The sequence below is a fragment of the Phoca vitulina genome, unplaced genomic scaffold, assembly GCF_004348235.1.
Source record: "Phoca vitulina isolate PV1807 unplaced genomic scaffold, GSC_HSeal_1.0 scaffold67, whole genome shotgun sequence".
NCBI lineage: Eukaryota > Metazoa > Chordata > Mammalia > Carnivora > Phocidae > Phoca > Phoca vitulina.
This window is the reverse complement of record NW_022589770.1, coordinates 5201683-5220543: the sequence shown is the minus strand read 5'-3', so window position 1 is coordinate 5220543 and position 18861 is coordinate 5201683. Positions and strand designations below refer to the sequence as shown.

At 46.3% G+C, this 18861-nt stretch overlaps 1 protein-coding gene across 1 annotated transcript in view; it reads right to left on the bottom strand.

The window, feature by feature from the left end:
* The window catches only part of TTC39B (tetratricopeptide repeat domain 39B), a 119816-nt gene extending 101871 nt beyond the window's left edge, over nt 1-17945 (bottom strand). Inside the window, exon 1 of the mRNA XM_032392274.1 lies at nt 17680-17945. Within this exon, the coding sequence (XP_032248165.1) occupies nt 17680-17919 (240 nt within the window). The 5' untranslated portion in view covers nt 17920-17945. The remainder of the gene's footprint in view (nt 1-17679) is intronic.
* Between the last annotated feature and the right edge of the window lie 916 nt (nt 17946-18861).

The following is an 18861-nucleotide window of genomic DNA, read 5'->3' as shown; positions in this document are numbered from 1 at the left end:
TTAAGGGTCTGCTCAGGTCAAGATCCCAGGGTCCTGGGATTGAGCCCCACATCGGGCTCCCCTCTCCCTCTGCCGCTCCCCCTGCTTGTGCTCTCTCTGTGTCAAACGAATAAATAAAATCTTTTTTAAACAATAAAAATAAAAGGATAAAGTTTCTCTGATGTTTCCCCACAATTAGATCCAGGTTAGGCTACTGCAGAAGGGACACTGTGTCCTTGTCAGGTCATTTATATCCAGAGGCACAGATGTTCGTTCATCTGCCATCACTGGTGATACTAATTTTGATCACCCAGCCAAGGTGTTTGATTTCTCCACCGCACAGTTACTATTTTGTCTTGCAATTAATGAGTTTGTGGTGAGACAGTGTAAGACCATGTAAATAGGGGCGCCTGGGTGGCTCAGTCGGTTGAGCATTCAACTCTTGGTTTTCAGCTCAGGTCATGATCTCTCAGGATTGTGAGATCGAGCCCTGGATTGGGCTCCGGGCTCAGGGGAGGAGACTGCCTGATATTCTCTCTCTCTCTCTCTCTCTGTCCCTCCCCCCACTCATGATTGCGCTGGCTCTCTCTCTCTAAAATAAATCTTAAAAAAAAAAAAGACCAAAATATCCTAGAGAATATCTACGTAGTCTTTTTACCACGTAAAATCTATTTACCCCTAGATTCAGCACCTATGGTGACAGCTGCCTGACTCAATCTTTACTATGATGGCTACAGATTGATTTTCCAACTCCAGCACTCCCTCCTTTTACTGAAAGTGAAAGCCCTCCCATATCCCCCATTTATCTATCTAGTTAGTTATCATTAATATGGGCTCATGGAGTCCTATTATTTAAAATGAACTGTACACATCACTGCCCCTAATTATTTTTGTGCTCAAATTGTCCCAAATTTGGCCTAGGCAACTTTTAAGCTTCTCACTCTTTATCCCCTCCAAGCATATTCTAATACTTAGAACTTGCTTATAATAAGAATTCTGTTTTGCTAAGGAATCTTACAAGGTTAGGGCACATCTAAATTTTAGCCATAATATTCAGTTATTTTTCTGATTCTCCTAATGACAACTGAGGTATATAGCCACTGACTTACACACCAATGTACATTACAAAATGGACTTTATTACAATGAGAATATTAAAGGTCTGCCTAATTTGCTGCCACCTGAAGCTGTTTCATTACCAATTCTTAGCTGTTTACTCATTGCTCCAAATACGTGGAGGGGAAGCTAAAGAACCTCGGCATTTACATCAGAATAATACACCTCTAAACTCTAAAGGTCTCTTTAAATCATTTTTTAATTAAGAGAGAGCTATCTATAGTGAAAACTGGCAAAAATGTGCAGCCAATCTGGAACCAAAAAACTGCCAAAATTAACAGGCTGATGGGGCGCCTGGGTGGCTCAGATGGTTAAGCGTCTGCCTTCGGCTCAGGTCATGATCCCAGGGTCCTGGGATCGAGTCCCTCATCGGGCTCCTGACTCAGCAGGGAGCCTGCTTCTCCCTCTCCCTCTCCCTCTGCCTCTCCCCCTGCTCATGCTCTCTCTCTCTCTCTCTGTCTCAAATGAATAAATAATTTTTTTTAAATCTTTAAAAAAAAGAAAAATTAAGAGGCTGAGAAGCAGCTAGAGACAACAGAAGAAACCAATCGTAACAGTTTTGCCTGGGTCATAACAGACATTCGAGGAACCTCAATACACTTTACAGACAGGAGCTGCTGAGAGCCTTGTAGATTTGCAGCTACAGAGGAAGGGAAGCGACTCTGGGTGAAAATTAAGCTGTACTAACTGAGATACACCTGTACAGGAGGCAGAAGGCTGAGGGCATTTTCCCGCCCCTTTCTGACCTTTTCTGCTGTCAAACACAAGTGAGGAAGCTGAGGTAGTTTATACACCTTTTTTTTTAGTAGGCTCCACATCCAGTGCACAGCCCATTGCAGGGCTTGAACTCACGACCCTGAGATCAAGAGTCGGACACTCAACCAACTGAGCTATCCAGGCATCCTAGAAGCTGAGGTAGTTTCAAAAGCAATGCTCCAGCGTCCATTTTCCAGCTTCCTGTGTATAAAAAGCAGTGACAATCAAAGCTTCTGGATTCTGGCTTCTTGATCCCTGAATAACAGCTACTTCAAAGTGCCATGAACATTTAGCTCTAGAATCGTCAGCCAAGGAGTATGAGCACCTCCCCTAGTGAGTCAGCTCTGGATGGGACTGAAGGTCATTCCTGGAGGCTCAGCCTAGAGCTGCTCCTTCAGCCCCTCTGCGCAGTTTATAAACACAAACTTCCCTTCTTAAACTCATGTTACTTAAATGACCCACAGCAGTTTCTGCTTCCGGTGCTGAAACCTGATGGAGACAGATGACACAGAAGAAAATAAACAAGATAATACAGACTGTGATCATATCAAATAGGAAATACTCAGGATGCGTAATAGAGAAAGAGAAAGGCTGCTTTGAAGACAGAACCTCAGGAAAGCCGCACTTGGAACGTGATCTTTAAAGTGAGGATGGAAAGTAAGAAGGAGCCGGTCATGTGAAGGCCTGGTTGAAGCCTGCCAGGCTGGAGAAACATGCAAGAGCACCATGGTGGGAAAGAACGGGGCATGTTCAGATCTACTGGAAGCTAGGGTGGGTAGAACAGCAGGTGAGCCAGAGGAAGGCAAAAGCCTGACCACACAAACCACAGGAAGGAGCATGCACTGTATTCTAAACATTCTAGAAAGCCACGGAAGTTTTAAGCAGGTTGGTAACACGTATTAATGTTTGTGAATGAGTATGAGGGCTGCAGAGTGGAGTGGGCTGCAGAAGGCAGAGGGAGCAGGCAGACCAGTTAGGATGCTGTCCAAGAAGGGAGGGCACGAGAAGATGGTGGTGTGGATAGAGAGAAGGAGCCAGCCTGCAGTAAGGAGCCATGTTCTGGAGCTAGATTTGACAGGACTAACTGATGACAGAAATGTGGAAGTAAAAGAAGGGGAAAGTGAGAGGAACAGAGATGGGGAATCGTGGATGAGGCAGAGGGAGGGCTGGTTTGGTTGGACAATGCCGTTTTAAATTGTTCCCCCAAAGCCTTGTGTTTGCTCTTGAAATAATTACAGAAAGGACAACTGTCTCCACATTGCCACAATTGAAATGGAATGCTTTGTGGTCTTTAATAAAGGGACAGGAGTTCATTTAAGCATGTCACATGTCCCTGAGGGGAGCCTAATCGCCTGTCCCGTGAAAACTGCTTCCCCAGGCATGCAGACCCCAAGTGGGACTGGGCTTGTGTATATCTAAAGGGGGGACCCTTACTTAAATTCAAATGCAACCTCCTCCTCTGCAAACTACAAAGGGAGGTAAAAAACAGGTAAGCCTTTCGAAGAAGAAAATGATTCTTTCTAAGATAGTAGCTTTACTTTTTTAAATGCCAAATATAATTAGATATATTTTGATTTATGGAGCCTCATGTCTTAGTAAAGTCATCTCAACTATTTATGAAATTAGAGTAGATGTGCTTTAAGTTTGATGAAAAAGAATTCCATGGATCTCAATGTTTTCCATTTGGAAAAGCTGGAAGGAATACCATGCACACACACACACACACACACACACACTCACACACACACACATACATGCTATTATTACTAAATTAGCAAACTGTTAGAAATGTGAACAGCTCAAGCTTCTAAGAGCATTAAGTGTACGAATAAATTATAGTCATCCTCATTTTGTGAACATTCCCTATCTACCCCAACCAGACAGCATGTGTTATTTCGCTCAGCCCCACTGTGGGAGCAGGAAACTATGGCTCCAAGTGCCTTGCCCTTGGTTACCCGGCTTGAGCCACTTCTCCAAGGCCCCACCCAGCACCTCTGTGAGGTGGGCATTAGAATCCCCATTTGCTGATGAGAAACTGAAGCTCACAGAGAATCAGATTAAGTCACTTGCCCAAGGTCACGCTGCCAGCCACGGGCAGAACTCTCTCGGGTGATGTCTGCTAACCTGCAAGCCCACCTGTATTCTTTCCCCTCTCTCTCACATGCATTCCTTTTTTTTTTTTTTTAAGATTTTATTTATTTATTTTTGAAAGAGAGAGAGGGCCCGAGCCGGCGGGGGTGGGTGGGTAACAGAGGGAGAAGCAGACTCCCCACTGAGCAGGGAGCCCGATGCGGGACTCTATCCAGGACCCTGGGATCATGACCTGAGCCAAAGGCAGACACTTAACCGACTGAGCCACCCAGGCACCCTCTCACATGCCTTCCTAAGAAGAGACACACAAATCTGAAATTCAGGGACACCTAAAAAGAGGCTGATTTCATTTGACTCTCTGTCCCACTTGAGACTTCAGCTATGGGGACAGTCCCTTTTATTCAACTGCTTAATGGCTTAGAAATGCAATTGCTTGTTTATTCCTCTAGCAGGAGTTAAACGTATTGCATAAATAGCATCTGCCTTGGGGAATGAACTAGAAAATAGGGAAAAAACTTTATCCATGTACACTACACATCTGCTTTCCTGCAAACAGCACAAATTCTTCATTTGGACAGGGGTAATTCATGCAGCCCTCGAACCTCTCTTCTGATGATGTCACAGTGTAAGAGCCACGTCAAGTGCTGACCAAAATGTGCCCTGTTAGGGGCGCCTGGGTGGCTCAGTTGGTTAAGCATCTGCCTTTGGCCCAGGTCATGATCCCAGAACCCGAGATGGAGCCCTGAGCCCCATGTTGGGCTCCCTGCTCAGCGGGGAGTCTGCTTCTCCCTCTGCTTCTGCCCCTCTCCCCAGCTTGTTCTCTCTCCCTCAAATAAATAAATAAAATCTTTTTAAAAAAATGCATCCTGTTCTCCAGTCCTGTTTTTTGATGCCTAACACTTTTGCATTATCCTTATCCTATATACTGGCATCTCATTTTTATTTCTGCCTGAGAAATTTTATCTACTTCTGGTGATTTTAAATTGTTCAATTATTTTAAATGTTAAAAGTGTATTGAGATAAGAGCAAATGGGTACGAGGAATCTTTATGGGGTGATAGAAATATTCTTAAATTGGATTGGGGGGCAAAATGGATGAAGGGAGTCAAAAGGTACAAACTTCCAGTTAAAAAATAAATAAGTCCTGGGGATGTGAGGTACACCATGGTGACTATGGCTAATAATAATATATTGCATATTTGAAAGTTGCTAAGAGAGTAGATCTTAAAGGTTCTCAACGCAAGGAAAAAAATGTCACTAATGTATGGTGACAGATGTTAACTAGGCTCATTGTGGCAATCATTCTACAATACATACAAATTATCAAATCATTATGTTGTATACCTAAAATGAATATAAAGGTTTATGTTAATTATACCTCAATTTCAAAAAAACTCAATTGTGATGATTTGTGCATAATTCTATAAATCTAGTAACAATCACTGAATTGTACACTTAAAAGGAGTCAGTTTTATGGTATGTATTTACACCTCAATAAAGCTGTTTTGTTTTTCAAGTGTACTGAAATCAGGCCAATAGACTGTGGAGGCAAATTCTCCTTCCTGGTTAAGATAAAAATACCACTTTGTTAGAAACCCCTGAAGGGAGTTCCTTTTCTGTTCTCCGCTGGAAAGAAGAACCACCCTTTCCCTTAGGAACAAGGGGACGGTTCTGTCCCATCCCTGGCAGCCAAGAATGCTACATAGTTATTGAGCACCTGGAGGGGAGGGAAGGAGGGAATATCTAGAAAGGTTGGAGGAGGAGAGGTGCCCACAGGTCTTAACCAGTGAAGAGGAACTGGCCAGGTGAGGGACAGCATCTTAAAAGCGGGGACTGACCTTTTGGGAGCTGGGGAGTACATGGGATGCTACAAGCACTTCAGCACTGTCAGTCTCGTTAGGAATGCAAGCTTCTGGGAGCCACCCCAGACCTACTGAATAGGACTGGTTCGGGGGCCTGGGGGGGCCTCGGAGTGTGCATCTTAACAAGTCACTCGCTCCCTTAACCTGGGGACCTATGCACACTAAAGTGTGAGAACCGTGAGCTAGGTTCTAGGGAAGGTCTTATATTACCATGCTAAGGTGTCTGCATAATACCTCAAAGGCAATGAGAAGCTGTGAACAGATTTTAAACAGGACTTGAACTTTAGGAAGAGCAGTCTGGCATGGCACATTGCCGTGGGGTTGAGCAAGAACCCTAGAACCCCCTCCAGGGCCAAGAGTGCTCGCACACACACTGTCACCTCCTTTACCTTTTAACTTCTTACACTAAGTAACGGAACACAAGTCACAGTCTCCTGCTAACATCGAGGTGCTACATGAGAAGCCTGCAAAGACTGTTACAACATTCTCCAGTGTTAAAGGGGGGACCATCCTGCACAGCAAAATGTTTGGAAGAACCAAAGGTTACATAACATTTATGTGTCGATGGGGAAATGCCATTTTCAAAATATAACTGAGACTGCCAAATGCCTCCCTGACAAATATTAACACTGTTCTGCACCGAGCCCCTGTTGACCACTCTCCTTTGTGGTAAGTGGTTTCTGATCCCTCCTCAGGAGAGTGTGAAGACTATAAACTCACAGAATTGACCCGGCTGGAGTCTTGGGATTGACCTGAGAGCTAACTGCTTCTATCCTAAAGGGATCCACCTGCTGGATGGGAGTTGCGCTGGAGCCCGGAGGGGCCGACCTTCACACAGCCAGTTCCTTACCCTGCTCGGAAAACAATGTCAAGCATCTGCATGCGCGGTCTCCACCACAATAGAGCTAAGAGCCAACCTTTGCACCCCATAAGCTAAGCACTTTATAGGGCTTTAACCCCCACAACAACCCACGGAAGTAGGTTATATTCTCTTCATTTTACAGATGAAACTGAAGCTTAATTTATCCAAGGCTGTACATGGAGGAGCAGGGCTTCAAACCCATGTCCATCTAACTCCAGAACTTGTACCATACCACCTCATGGGATGCGTCAACCAGATTTATATTTTTTCCTAGTTTTTGATGCCTATATGAGTATTAAGGAAATAAGCAAATTTAATTCATAAGGCTTACAACACATTATAAACTTACACATAGCCCCTGAAATCACCTAGTACAAGGGTCAGCAAACGTTTTCCATAAAGAACTGATAATTATATTTAGGCCATCTGGGCCATATAGTCCGCGTCCCAACTATTCAACTCTGTGATTATAGTGTGAAAGCAGTCACAGGCAACACCTAAACAATCAGGCATGGCTGTGTCCCAATAAAACTTTATTTGTGGGGCACGTGGGTGGCTTAGTTGGTTAAGTGTCCGACTCTTGATTTGGGCTCAGGTCATGATCTCAGGGATGTGGGATCGAGCCTTGAGTCAGGCTCTGTGCTCGGTGGGGAGTCTGCTTGAGGATTCTCTCTCCCTCTTCCTCTGCCCCTCCACGTTCTCTCTCTCTCTTAAACTCTCTCCCTCTAAAAAAAAAACAAACAAAACAAAACAAAACAAAAAAACTTTATTTACAAAAACAGGCAGGAAGGGGGCAGAGTGCATTTGTCCTTCTGACAAAGTCTGCCACTCTCTGACCTAGTGGGAAGGGTACTGAATGTAGAGTTAGAGCACTTGGCTTCTAATGCCAATTCTGTGCCTGAGTGAGTTGAGTGACCCTGGGCCAGTCACTTCCTGTTTCTCGGACATGGGCTTACACAGAATTTCCTTCTCAGTTGGCTGCAAAAATAAGGTAAAACTATATTTGAACACACATTTGGGTAGATTCTTCATTAAACCCATAAATAATGAACAGTGGCAGCAAGGTCTTAAGGTAAAAGCATATGGAAAAAGAGAACTACCATTTTTGGAGTAATTCTATATGCCAAGTGCTTTGTCAAGTAGACTCTTATTTCAACCTCATCAGCAACCTTATAGGGTAGGTATCATTATCCCCATTTTATAAATGAAGAGCATCAGACAGGTTAAACAGCATGCCCAGTCACACAGCAAATGGGAAGCTGGCCCTCTTCAGAAGCTCAATACTACTCTGCATAGGGAGTAGCTGCTCTTGGGCAATGAGCACCCCATTGATGATTCCGCACAGATGATGACACATGAGTGCTTCTGGGAGAGGTTTTGGAGTCAGGCCCCACCCCTCTCTCTTCAGGAATCTCCCACTCGGTCATCTGTCTTGCCCACTTCCTTTCGAAAAGATCACACCCCATTTGGCCTGAAAAATGATGTGAGAATCTGAGGTTTGTTTCCTTTAGTTCTGAATGGAAGGAACTGTGGCTCATGAGTTGAAAACAGACCAGGACCCCCAGAACTCTGGAACAGAGCGGTCTAAGGAAGCAGAGAGGGAGAAAAGGACTAAGGGGACTCCCCGAGAAACCTGGACTGGTCCTGCTGAGTGCACCAGAGTGGTGGGTCATGTGGTTCTGCATCTCAGAACTTTGTAAGAATCTATGTGACGAAACATAAGCCTATGGAATTACTCAGGCACGTCTGACTTGGCTGCCTCTTTAACCACTGCACTGCAGTTGACAGTCATTAGTTTAAAATTTCAAGAATGAGTTGGGAAAGGAGAAAGGGAAACTAAGATAGAACTGCAGAATCATCATTGCTTCCTTTACCGGAAGGCGGAGAGAGAGAGAAAGAAGGAAGGGAGGGAGGGAGGAAGGGAGGGAAGAAAATAGAAGGAAAGACCTTCCCCAAATATGGAAGGATACATGTGTCTCCCCACTGTCAAAAAAGAAATGAGAAAAAAACCAAACCCAAGCTCCTTAGCTGAGCACTGAAGGTCTATCAGAACCTGCTACAACACACAGGACGGCTCCCCTGCCTCGGCCCACAGCTCTCACTCACCCTCTGCTGCAGCACCTCCGTCATGCTTCATCCATGCCCGAGCATGTTTCCTCTGCTGCTCCCTCTGCTTGAAGGAATGAAGGTGTGATCCGTTCCACTGCTGCCTACTGAAATCCACCCCTCACCATCCAGATCAACAGCCACCGTCTAGATCACAGATGTCAAAGTTCCAAAGAACTTCAGAAAAAGATGGTCAATGTCAACTCTTTTCCATTACCTATGAGGAAACCGGAGCCCAAAAGGCTTAAGGGACTTGCTCTAAGTCACCCAGCTGGGTAGCTCCAAGTCACACAAAGATTTGGTCAGGAAGCCAACTCAGCTGACTCGCGGGTATGGGGCATAGCATCCCCATGACATCCTGATGACTGCCCTGTGAAAAGTCCTCACCTCTTCCTAGGAGTGCCAGGGTGCTTACACCCTGTCTAGACTCTCCCCCATTTCAGGTCAGAGTTGTGTGCATGTGTCTGTATTCCCAGGTATCTGCTCCGTATCTTACCCATCGTGTTATCCCGCTGCTTAGTTACCCCGGCATACAGTCGGCCTTCAGTGGGCTCTAACAGGCACTGGACAAACAAAACAAAACACCAGAAAACTACCTGCCTCCCCACCTCAGGTCCCGTCTCCCTCTCACCAGCCTTCATGCACTGCCAGAGAGAGCACCCCCCCAACCACCTGCTGATCTCTCCATACCGCTCCTCGATTAAACCCTTAAGTGCACACAAGGGATCCACAATTTGGCATGGAAGACTCAGACAGCCCTTCCTACCCTTCCAGACTCGTTCCCTGCCACCCAGAACACCACCAACTCTCCCTCACCTCTCTATATTATGCCTGCCGTTGCTTCTCCCTGGGACACACTTCAAGAGTTCCCCTGGTTCCCAACTCTCTCCTATGCAGCCGACCCCTATTCATCCTGTAAGATCCAGATTTTCTAAGAAGTGGCCTCCTCCAGGAAACCATCCCTGACACCCAATCCCCTCCTTCGGATGAGGTGCCCTCCTCTGTGTTCCCAAAGCACCCTGGTATCCCTCCTTTATGGTTCTCAGCCCAGAGTATTATGTCTATTTGTCTACACCTGCTCCCGTTCCCCACTAGGTCATAACTTAGAGCTGGAGCTGTGTTTGCCCCTACAGCACCTAATGCAATAATATCCAACACATTAGACTGAATAATTCTTATTTACTAGCTGCAATCAGACCCAACAAATACATATATGTGGTATTATTTCATTAAAATATTTAAAAATATGTAGGCCCTATATACATGTCAGCATAATATCAGCAGTACTAAGGGGACATGTCCTCAGATCTCGGCAAAGAAGAACTTACTACATACCCAAAGTCTTTAAATAAAGAGTGTAAGTTGCATAACGGCATTATGAACTGCCAGGCATTCCACACTTGAGGAGTCCCTTTAGAGAGGTGTGATGACCCAACCAATACAGCCAACCGGTGAGAGTGTATGACCAATACCCACTAAGCATGTGAGTGGAAGAAGAGAGATCTGCCACAGGCAGGGACCAGCAGCAAACTCTCCCCAGGAAGCCTCACAAGCACCCGGGCAGTCCATGTATACATCTTCTGGAAAGTGAGCACATAGTGACTTCAGGAGACCCACCTGAGAAGGCCACTGTTGTTGACTAGATGTCAACAGATGGTTAGGTGGAAACCGTGAGCCTCACAGAATTCACAGTATCAGATTCGCACTGTGGATAATCAGTAACAGGACCCTTGGGCACAGAACCAAGGTAAGAAGGCAAACAGCTAATGCCAGGAAGATCTGAGACCTGCCTCGAGAGAGAGCATACCTCTGCTACTGGACTTGAAAGGAAGGAAAGGGGTATCCAAGTACGAAGGGAAGGGGAAGAGAAAATGAAGGCAAGTTTCCCTGAGAAGGTGGCATTCCAAGTATAGATGGCGTCTCAGGAGACTCAAGAATGAACATTTCAGGAAAATTGCCTGTTGGTTAACCTGAGCAGGAATGAGAGGTTGAGGGTATAAACTGATGCTATTTTTTCCTCCCACTAACCTGCAGAACCAATTTACAAACACGCTTTCTTAACCTGGCCCAAACTCATGCCCTTACAAAGGGTTCATGCTCCCCTTGGTAAGGAAAGTCACAGCGAGCCACAAAGGTGAGCATATTCTATGTGAGGTCCTCCCCCATCCTCTACACCCACTCCTCCTGTGTTAACAGCATGACCGCCCAGCCACACAAGGAACCCAGGATTATCACTGAGCAGCTCCCCACCTCTCCCCATCCACTGACCCTCAAACTGGGGAAAAGGTCGCCAAGCCCGTTCCTCCTCCAGGTTCTCCCTGACATCTGGCCTCTTCTCTGGAAGCCTGTGGTCTCTGCTCCACTTCAGTTCTCACCTCCGCCCACATTAACTGTTGCAACAGCCACTCGCCCTTCCAGCTGCCACCTCCACAATCTGGCTGCATCAACTTCACCACATTTATTTTCCTAAAATAAATAACCTTACCCCACTTGCCTAGCTAAAAAACCTCCCAGACTCCCATTTTTTAGGAGATTTAACTCCTAAAAACTCCTTAGCATGATGTTCCGGATGCTGCACCACATGATCCAAGCTGGACTTTGCAGTCTCAGCCCTCACCAGCTCTCCCTCCCACGTGCTGAGTGTGTGCCCTGCTGAACCCAGGTGTGCTCTCATCCGCACCCATCTCAACTTCCACCAAGCCTGCGCCTTATCCCACTTGCTCTGCCCAGCACAAGCTTGCTCACCATTCAAGACCCCATTCAAATATCATCTCCTCCTTAAAGGCCCTGCCAGCCCCTAAACTAGGGTGGCATCCCTGTGTTGCACCTGTTGTCCTAGGGTAATTACGGAAAGCATCCATTTACTCTCATACTGCCGTGCTATGGATGATAAATCACATGGCTTTCTACCTTGACCCAAAGATAGACTAGTTACTTGTGTAACTTTGTCTTTTGCTAGAGTGTATGTTCCTCAAGGGCAGTAATGCGGTCTTATCTTAGTGTGCACTTAGTGTGTACTTCCAGCATCTATGGACTGGTAGCACCTCTCAGGTGCTCAGTGAACACTGGTGCAATGAAAGAACAAATCTGATTCTTAAAAAAATTGTAGCAAGCAGGGCACCTGAGTGGCTCAGTCGGTTAAGCGTCTGCCTTCGACTCAGCTCATGATCCCAGGGTCCTGGGATTGAGCCCCACATCGGGCTCCCTGCTCCGCGGGAAGCCTGCTTCTCCCTCTCCCTCTGCTGCTCCCCCTCCTTGTGCTTGCTTGTTCTTGCTCTCTCTCTCACTCACTCTCTCTCTGTCAAATAAATAAATAAAATCTTCTAAAAAAAATTTTAAAAATTATAGCAATCAATCTTATCTAAACTTCATCTAAAATTCCAATGGATAAATTTTCTAAATTAGAATTAGATCTGGGGCTCCTGGATGGCTCAGTCGGTTAAAGGTCTGACTCTTGATTTCAGCTCAGGTCATGATCTCAGGGTCCTGGGACTGAGCCCAAGTCAGGCTCCACGCTCAGCAGGGCATCTGCTTGTCCCTTTTCCTCTCCCTCTGCCCCCCGCCCACCACCCCATCCCTGCTTGTGTGTGCTCGCTCGCACACGCTTGCACTCTCTCTCTCTCTCAAATAAATAAAATCTTTAAAAAAAAATTAGATCTAAAAAGAATCCTGAGCCAAAAAAAAAATAAAAGTTTAAATTAAAAAATTTTAAAAATCCTGGGCCAAAAAGGCAGACCATGAAAGCATCTGCCAAATGAGCTATTTCTTTCTCTAACTCAGTGTTTCTCAACTTTTTTCATTATTGCCCTCTTAAGGAGCCCTATTAGACATTTTTTCCTAACCACAGCCACCATGAAATTTTAAAAGCACTGAGAGATATATATATGTGTGCTTTATACATTAAAAGAACAAGTATAAAGTTTATTCTTTTTATTCAATAATGAATTTGGAATAACTGAATAAATATTTTAAGTCAAATTAAAAATTTTAAAGCTGGGCGCCTGGGTGGCTCAGTCGTTAAGCATCTGCCTTCGGCTCAGGTCATGATCCCAGGGTCCTGGGATGGAGCCCCACATCGGGCTCCCTGCTCAGCAGGGAGCCTGCTTCTCCCTCTGCCTCTCTCTCTCTCTGTCTCTTATGAATAAATAAATAAAATCTTAAAAAAATAAAATAAAATAAATAAATAAATAAAATCTTTAAAAAAATAAAAAATAAAAATTTTAAAGCTATTAATATTTAACTTTATAACTATTTGCTGAGTAGCTTTTAATGTAATATACCATATTACACATGCAAATTTCCAATTTCTACATAATAATAGCAATGTAACCAAATTTTTAAAAGACATTCAACACTGCAATTTCTCCAGCAAAAGTAAAACAATTGAAAAATTATCTTCTTAAAAATTATTTTTTAGGGGTGCCTGGGTGGCTCAGTCGTTAAGTGTCTGCCTTCGACTCAGGTCATGATCCCAGGGTCCTGGGATCGAGCCCCGCATCGGGCTCCCTGCTCGGCGGGAAGCCTGCTTCTCCCTCTCCCACTCCCCCTGCTTGTGTTCCCTCTCTCGCTGTGTCTCTCTCTGTCAAATAAATAAAATCTTTAAAAAAAAAAAGTTATTTTTTAGGGATGCCTAGGCGGCTCATTCAGTTAAGTGTCCAACTCTTGATCTCAGCTCCCCACGTCAGGCTCCACGCCGGGCATGGAGCCTACTTTAAAAAATTTTTTCTTTTTTTTAAGATTTTTTTTTATTTATTTATTTGACAGAGAGAGAGAGACAGCGAGAGAGGGAACACAAGCAGGGGGAGTGGGAGAGGGAGAAGCAGGCTTCCCGCGGAGCAGGGGGCCCAATGCAGGGCTCGATCCCAGGACCCTGAGATCATGACCTGAACCGAAGGCAAACGCTTAACGACTGAGCCACCCAAGCACCCCAAAAAATTGTATTTTTTTAAGTTATTTTTTGGGGTGCCTGGCTGGCTCAGTTGGAAGAGCATCACAACCCTTGATCTCAGGGTTGTGAGTTCACACCCCTCATAGGGTGTAGAAATTACTTAGATAAATAAATAAAAATAAACTCCAAAAAAAAGTTAATTTTAGTGAACTTAATTTTGTTTCATATGAGAAAACAATTTTTAACTTAAGTAGCTGCTAGATATTCATTCAGATACTACCAATATCTTCTCTTTTCAGTACTTGACAACTATTGGTGGACTGAATAACTTTAGTAGGATTAAATAATAAAATATAAACTATTCCTATTTAATTCTCAAATACCAAGTCATGCACAAAAACACTCAGGGCCAAACAGAAGCAACATCCACAAGGCAGCCAATGGGCAGCCTGCACATATGAGGAAGTCACCCAGAAAGAGATGACTTCAAGATCAAGTAACTGATAGAAAGTCTTCCAATCCTAGCCACCTATTTGCCACAGGCTTATAGCATTGACCTTGCATACATCCTGTATCTCTCCCAAGAACTTGATGTCAACATTGCTTACATAATACCCAAGAAAACTCAAAGAGAGAAATTTTAATGTTAATAAGATATTCTTGACCAAGCTCTGAAGGGCTACAAAACCATTGCAATATCTAAGATGCTTCTGCCTCCCTCCAGAAACAACTTTTGCCACCCTTGAGGTCATAAGCCCTAACCTCTACGTTCCCACATTTATCCTCCTAGAAACTAAACAGGAAAAAAACAAAAATGAAACAACAACAACAAACACCAGTTCACTCAGGAAAGCACCCCATCCACCAGCTGTTATGACAGCATCTCTACTACAATCATCTCCTTAGAAACTTCGAAAGAAAATTACCATATTATTAGCTCTTCTCCCAAAACAGAGCCTCCCCCAAAGAGGAGGGTTCTAGACTTCTAGAACTGGAAGAACACTTAAGGGCTCATCCAGCCTCTCCTTCTTCATATGAGGAAACTTAAAAGAACCCTAAGAGAATGAGAGACTTGCTCAATGAAATCACTAGTTAAAGACAGACACCTGATCAGTCTGGTTCATTGCTGTATCTGCAGGCAGATGTTTGCACACATAATGAATAAATGGTTACTGGACAAATTAGTGACAAAGAGCCCAGTTCATCTAATCCCTAGCCTACTACTTTTCCAACTACACAGCTGTGTCCCTTTTACTTCCCTAGAATATAAAATAATGGCCACACAGACTACCAAATGCATATTAAGTGTTTAAAAAGTTCCCCAGCTGAAATAAGCCATTTTAGCCTCACACGCCCAGTAGAACTGACAAACAGGGTCTCGTTCACTCATGGTATAGCACTTCAGCCCACTGCAGGATTAGGGACTTTCTACAAGGAAGTCAAGTGTACCCAGTCCACAATGCAGTACTTCCTACTTGCTTACCCTGCCTTGAGCTCTATTCCAGAGTTCTTTTTTTTTTTTTTTAAGATTTTATATATTTGACAGAGACAGAGATAGCGAGAGCAGGAACACAAGCAGGGGGAGGAGAGGGAGAAGCAGTCTTCCCGGCTAGCAGGGAGCCCGATGTGGGGCTCGATCCCAGGACCCTGGGATCATGACCTGAGCTGAAGGCAGATGCTTAATGACTGAGCCACCCAGGCACCCCTATTCCAGAGTTCTTATACACATGTCCTATCTCCCTACCTAGCCAGAGAATCCTAGAGAGCTAAAACTGTGTCTTCTCCTTCTAAGGCACCTACCAAGTTTGAGCACAGAGCAAATGTTCAATAAATGTTTGCAAAATTTCTACCAATAGGAATGGTGTACCATGGAGGGACAAAAGAGAATTTGGCATGAGCAAAAAATTCTGTTTGTATTTTGCTCATCTCCTAGGACCAATGTAGTACCTTACATGCAACAGGAACCTAGCAGTTATTGAATTTAATAAATGAAAGATAGAGCAAACACTGAGAAGTCATTAAGTGACATCATTTATGCTTTTATTCATTCATTCAACAAATGTGTATTTACCAAGAATCTGTGTGCCAAGCTCTCTGCTGTTCAAAACCTAACTTCCTCCACAGACCTAGAGTCCTCCTCCCTAGCTAATGCATCTCAACACTTCAGTTCATCTTGTAGACAGTGGGTATGGCTATGGTGGCTATAGGTCTCAGTATGCTCAGGACAGTCCCAGTTTACACCTTTTGTCCAAGTGTTAATTATTAATAGCATCCCATTTCTCTCTCAACAATGCCCTGACATGACAATTATATAGCCCTAATCTTTTTAGACAAGCAGACTAGGGATTCAAAAATTTCAATCCACATTTACTAGGTACTGCCAGTCTTGTTTCCTCATTTATAATACCAGTATAACATGGATTAAACTAACTGATTATACATAGGGAAGCAGTTGGGGATGGGCTGGAACATCATATTTAGATCATACCGTAGAGGGCCTTGGATGTCACACATATGAATACTTAACTTAATATACAACAGACAGCCATAAAAACTTTTGAGGAAGGTAATGTATGTATAGTCAAAGCACGATGAAAGGTTTACTACCTCGATTACAGAAAAGAACTAAGACAGGTGGAAAGAAAAAAACAGAAGCCTCCAGGTCATACCAAAAGACAATCTAAAGCTATAAATAAAGAAAGGTTGTCATGGATGAAAATCGCAACAAATACGCTATTTCATCATCCGCCTTTACGTGTAGTGTAAAAGTTTCAACAATAAAAAGATGCAACTTAGCAAGCTCTAGTTCATTGGCTTGTGGTCTTGGGGGTCCTCACTGCAAGGGACTGGCTGTAAGGAAGGTTTTAAACAGCCTGGCTTGCCCTCTTGCCTGTCAATCGTGTAAAGGAGCTGTAGTTTGGTTTTTGTTTCGCTTTGATTTTAAGGGCTACACTGAAAACACAGTATTCGTTGTCAGGAGTTTCCCAACATTAAAGAGATGGACAGGAATCTTAACCCGCCTCCTCCAGATCTTCCACTATTGCATCATTTGAAACTAAACCTCCTCCGGCAGCGACTTGTAAAATTCAAGTCAGGTAAAATGGCAGCAGCAGCAACTGTGGGTGCTGCGGAAGCTGCTCCTGCCGCTGGCCGCTCCTGCCGCCGGCCTCAACTTCCAGCGCAAGAGGGAGCGTCTCTCCGGTGCTCCTAAGTGCTGGAAAGAACAGTCAATAAATCAACAGGTACAGCGCGCGCGCCCTAGGGTGCTCAGACCCCCGCGCGCCGGCCGCAGGAAGAAGTGACTAATTACTTAAATACAGTCGAGAAGTCGGGAAGCCGGAGTCAGTTCTCGAAGCGCCTTCCCCCGCCCCCCCCCCCGCCCCAGTCCACCACCGACACTGCGGACCTGCATGGGAAAGGCCTGTGCCCTATGGACGGAGGAGAAAGCACCAATTCCTGGGCTGCTGCTCTGGTCCTCTAGCCCTCCAGCCCCCTCGGCAGCCCCTACCCTGCCCGCTCGTGCAGACACGCCTCGGGGTCCTTCTCCCTCACCCACACCCCGGCTAGCCCCCTCCTGTCACCAACTGTAAGCCTGTCGGTTCTGCCACTTGGAAACTTCCATAGAAATGATATTCCACAAACCCCAGAGGGCCAGTGTCGGGACTTCAGGGTCAGACCTCAAAAAGCCCAAGCGCTCCTGAAGAAGCTCAGAGTCCCGCGCTCCCGCGCGCTGGCACCCATCCACCCGCAGACCCGACGTGGTGTCCTCTATCACCACGACCCCACGGTGCCGGCGCCCAGAACCTCCACAGCGCCTCCGCTCCGAGCGCCCTCCACGCTCGCGTCCGGACAGACCTCCCAGGCCGGGTGCCCCCACCCGCAGCCCCTGCCCCTTCCTCCGGACGGGAGGTTGCCTAGTCACGGACTGGGGACCAGGGGGCGGGACCTTGCCCGTCCCTGCCGGGCTCGCTCATCCCTCCGGGACTCCAGGGGCAATGCCCGCACCCCCACGAGCCAGTACCTCGTCCGCCTCCAGCTCTGCTCCGTTGCCTACGAGCGCCATGTTCCTCCTCAGGCTGCCGCCACCCAAAAACCAAACAGGGAGCTCAGGGCCGACTCCGTTTCTCGGCTCGGGGCTCAGCCCAGCGCCAGCGAAGGAGGAAGGGGGCGGCCCCGCGCTCCGGCCGGGTCCCGGGCGGGGCCAGCGCGCAGCCGAGCGAGTACTTTCCCCGCCCCCGGCGCCCGCGGACCTGCAGAGCATCCATTTCCCCAGCTGGCGCCAAGCGGCCCGGAGGACCGCAAGCCCCGCCCCCTCAGGCCTCGCCCCGCCCCCCACGCGGCCCAAACTGAAGAGCCAACCAGGTTCCCTCAACGCGTCTCCTCCCCGAGCCGGCATCAGCCTCGGACTCCCGTGTGGGCGGGGCCACCAGTGGGCGGGGCCATATCGTGGGCGTGGTCATCTCGCGGGCGGGGTCATCTCGCAGACTGGGACTTCGGTAGTTTGGCCCACCTTCTGGGAGAGTACTTGAGGGAATCCGCTTCCTGCGCTGTGCTGAGGGCTAGTGCTAGCCTGCAGCCGAGAGAACGCCGGGTTGAGATCAAGGTCAAGGCCACGCTACCCCTGAGGCGGATGGAAGCATCTACCTGGTCCTTGGGCCAATGCCAGTCCGCTTCCCTCGCCAGGTGGACACCCCGTCTCACAGATAGTGGGACCAGAGGGCAACCCTGGGTCACTCAGGATCACCCGTCACCCAGAAACCTCTGTCACGCCACGTTCCCAAACACCATGGCGGTTAGAGGTACGCTGTGTTTGCTTCTGTGTATGTTTGAAAAATTAAAGAAAATCCACGGGACAGATATTTATACAACTTGGAGCTCCTCTACCCCTCCTCCCATTCCCCTGTCACGGTTATGTCCCCATAGCATCCCACACTGACCCCTCGTGTAACCCCAAACATATGTATCTAATTCGTGCTTGAACTGTGAGCTCTATGAAGGTAGAGATGCTGTCCTCTTCAAGGCTGCATCCCCAGCACCTAGAACAGTGTCTTGCACATAATAGGGACTGAGTTTAGAAATTTATTCTTTTTTTTAATTTTTTAAAAATTTTTTTGAGAGAGAGGGAGAGGGGCAGAGGGAAAGGGAGACAGAGAATCTTAAGCAGGCTCCACCCCCAGCGGGATGGGGGCGGGGCTCGATGTCG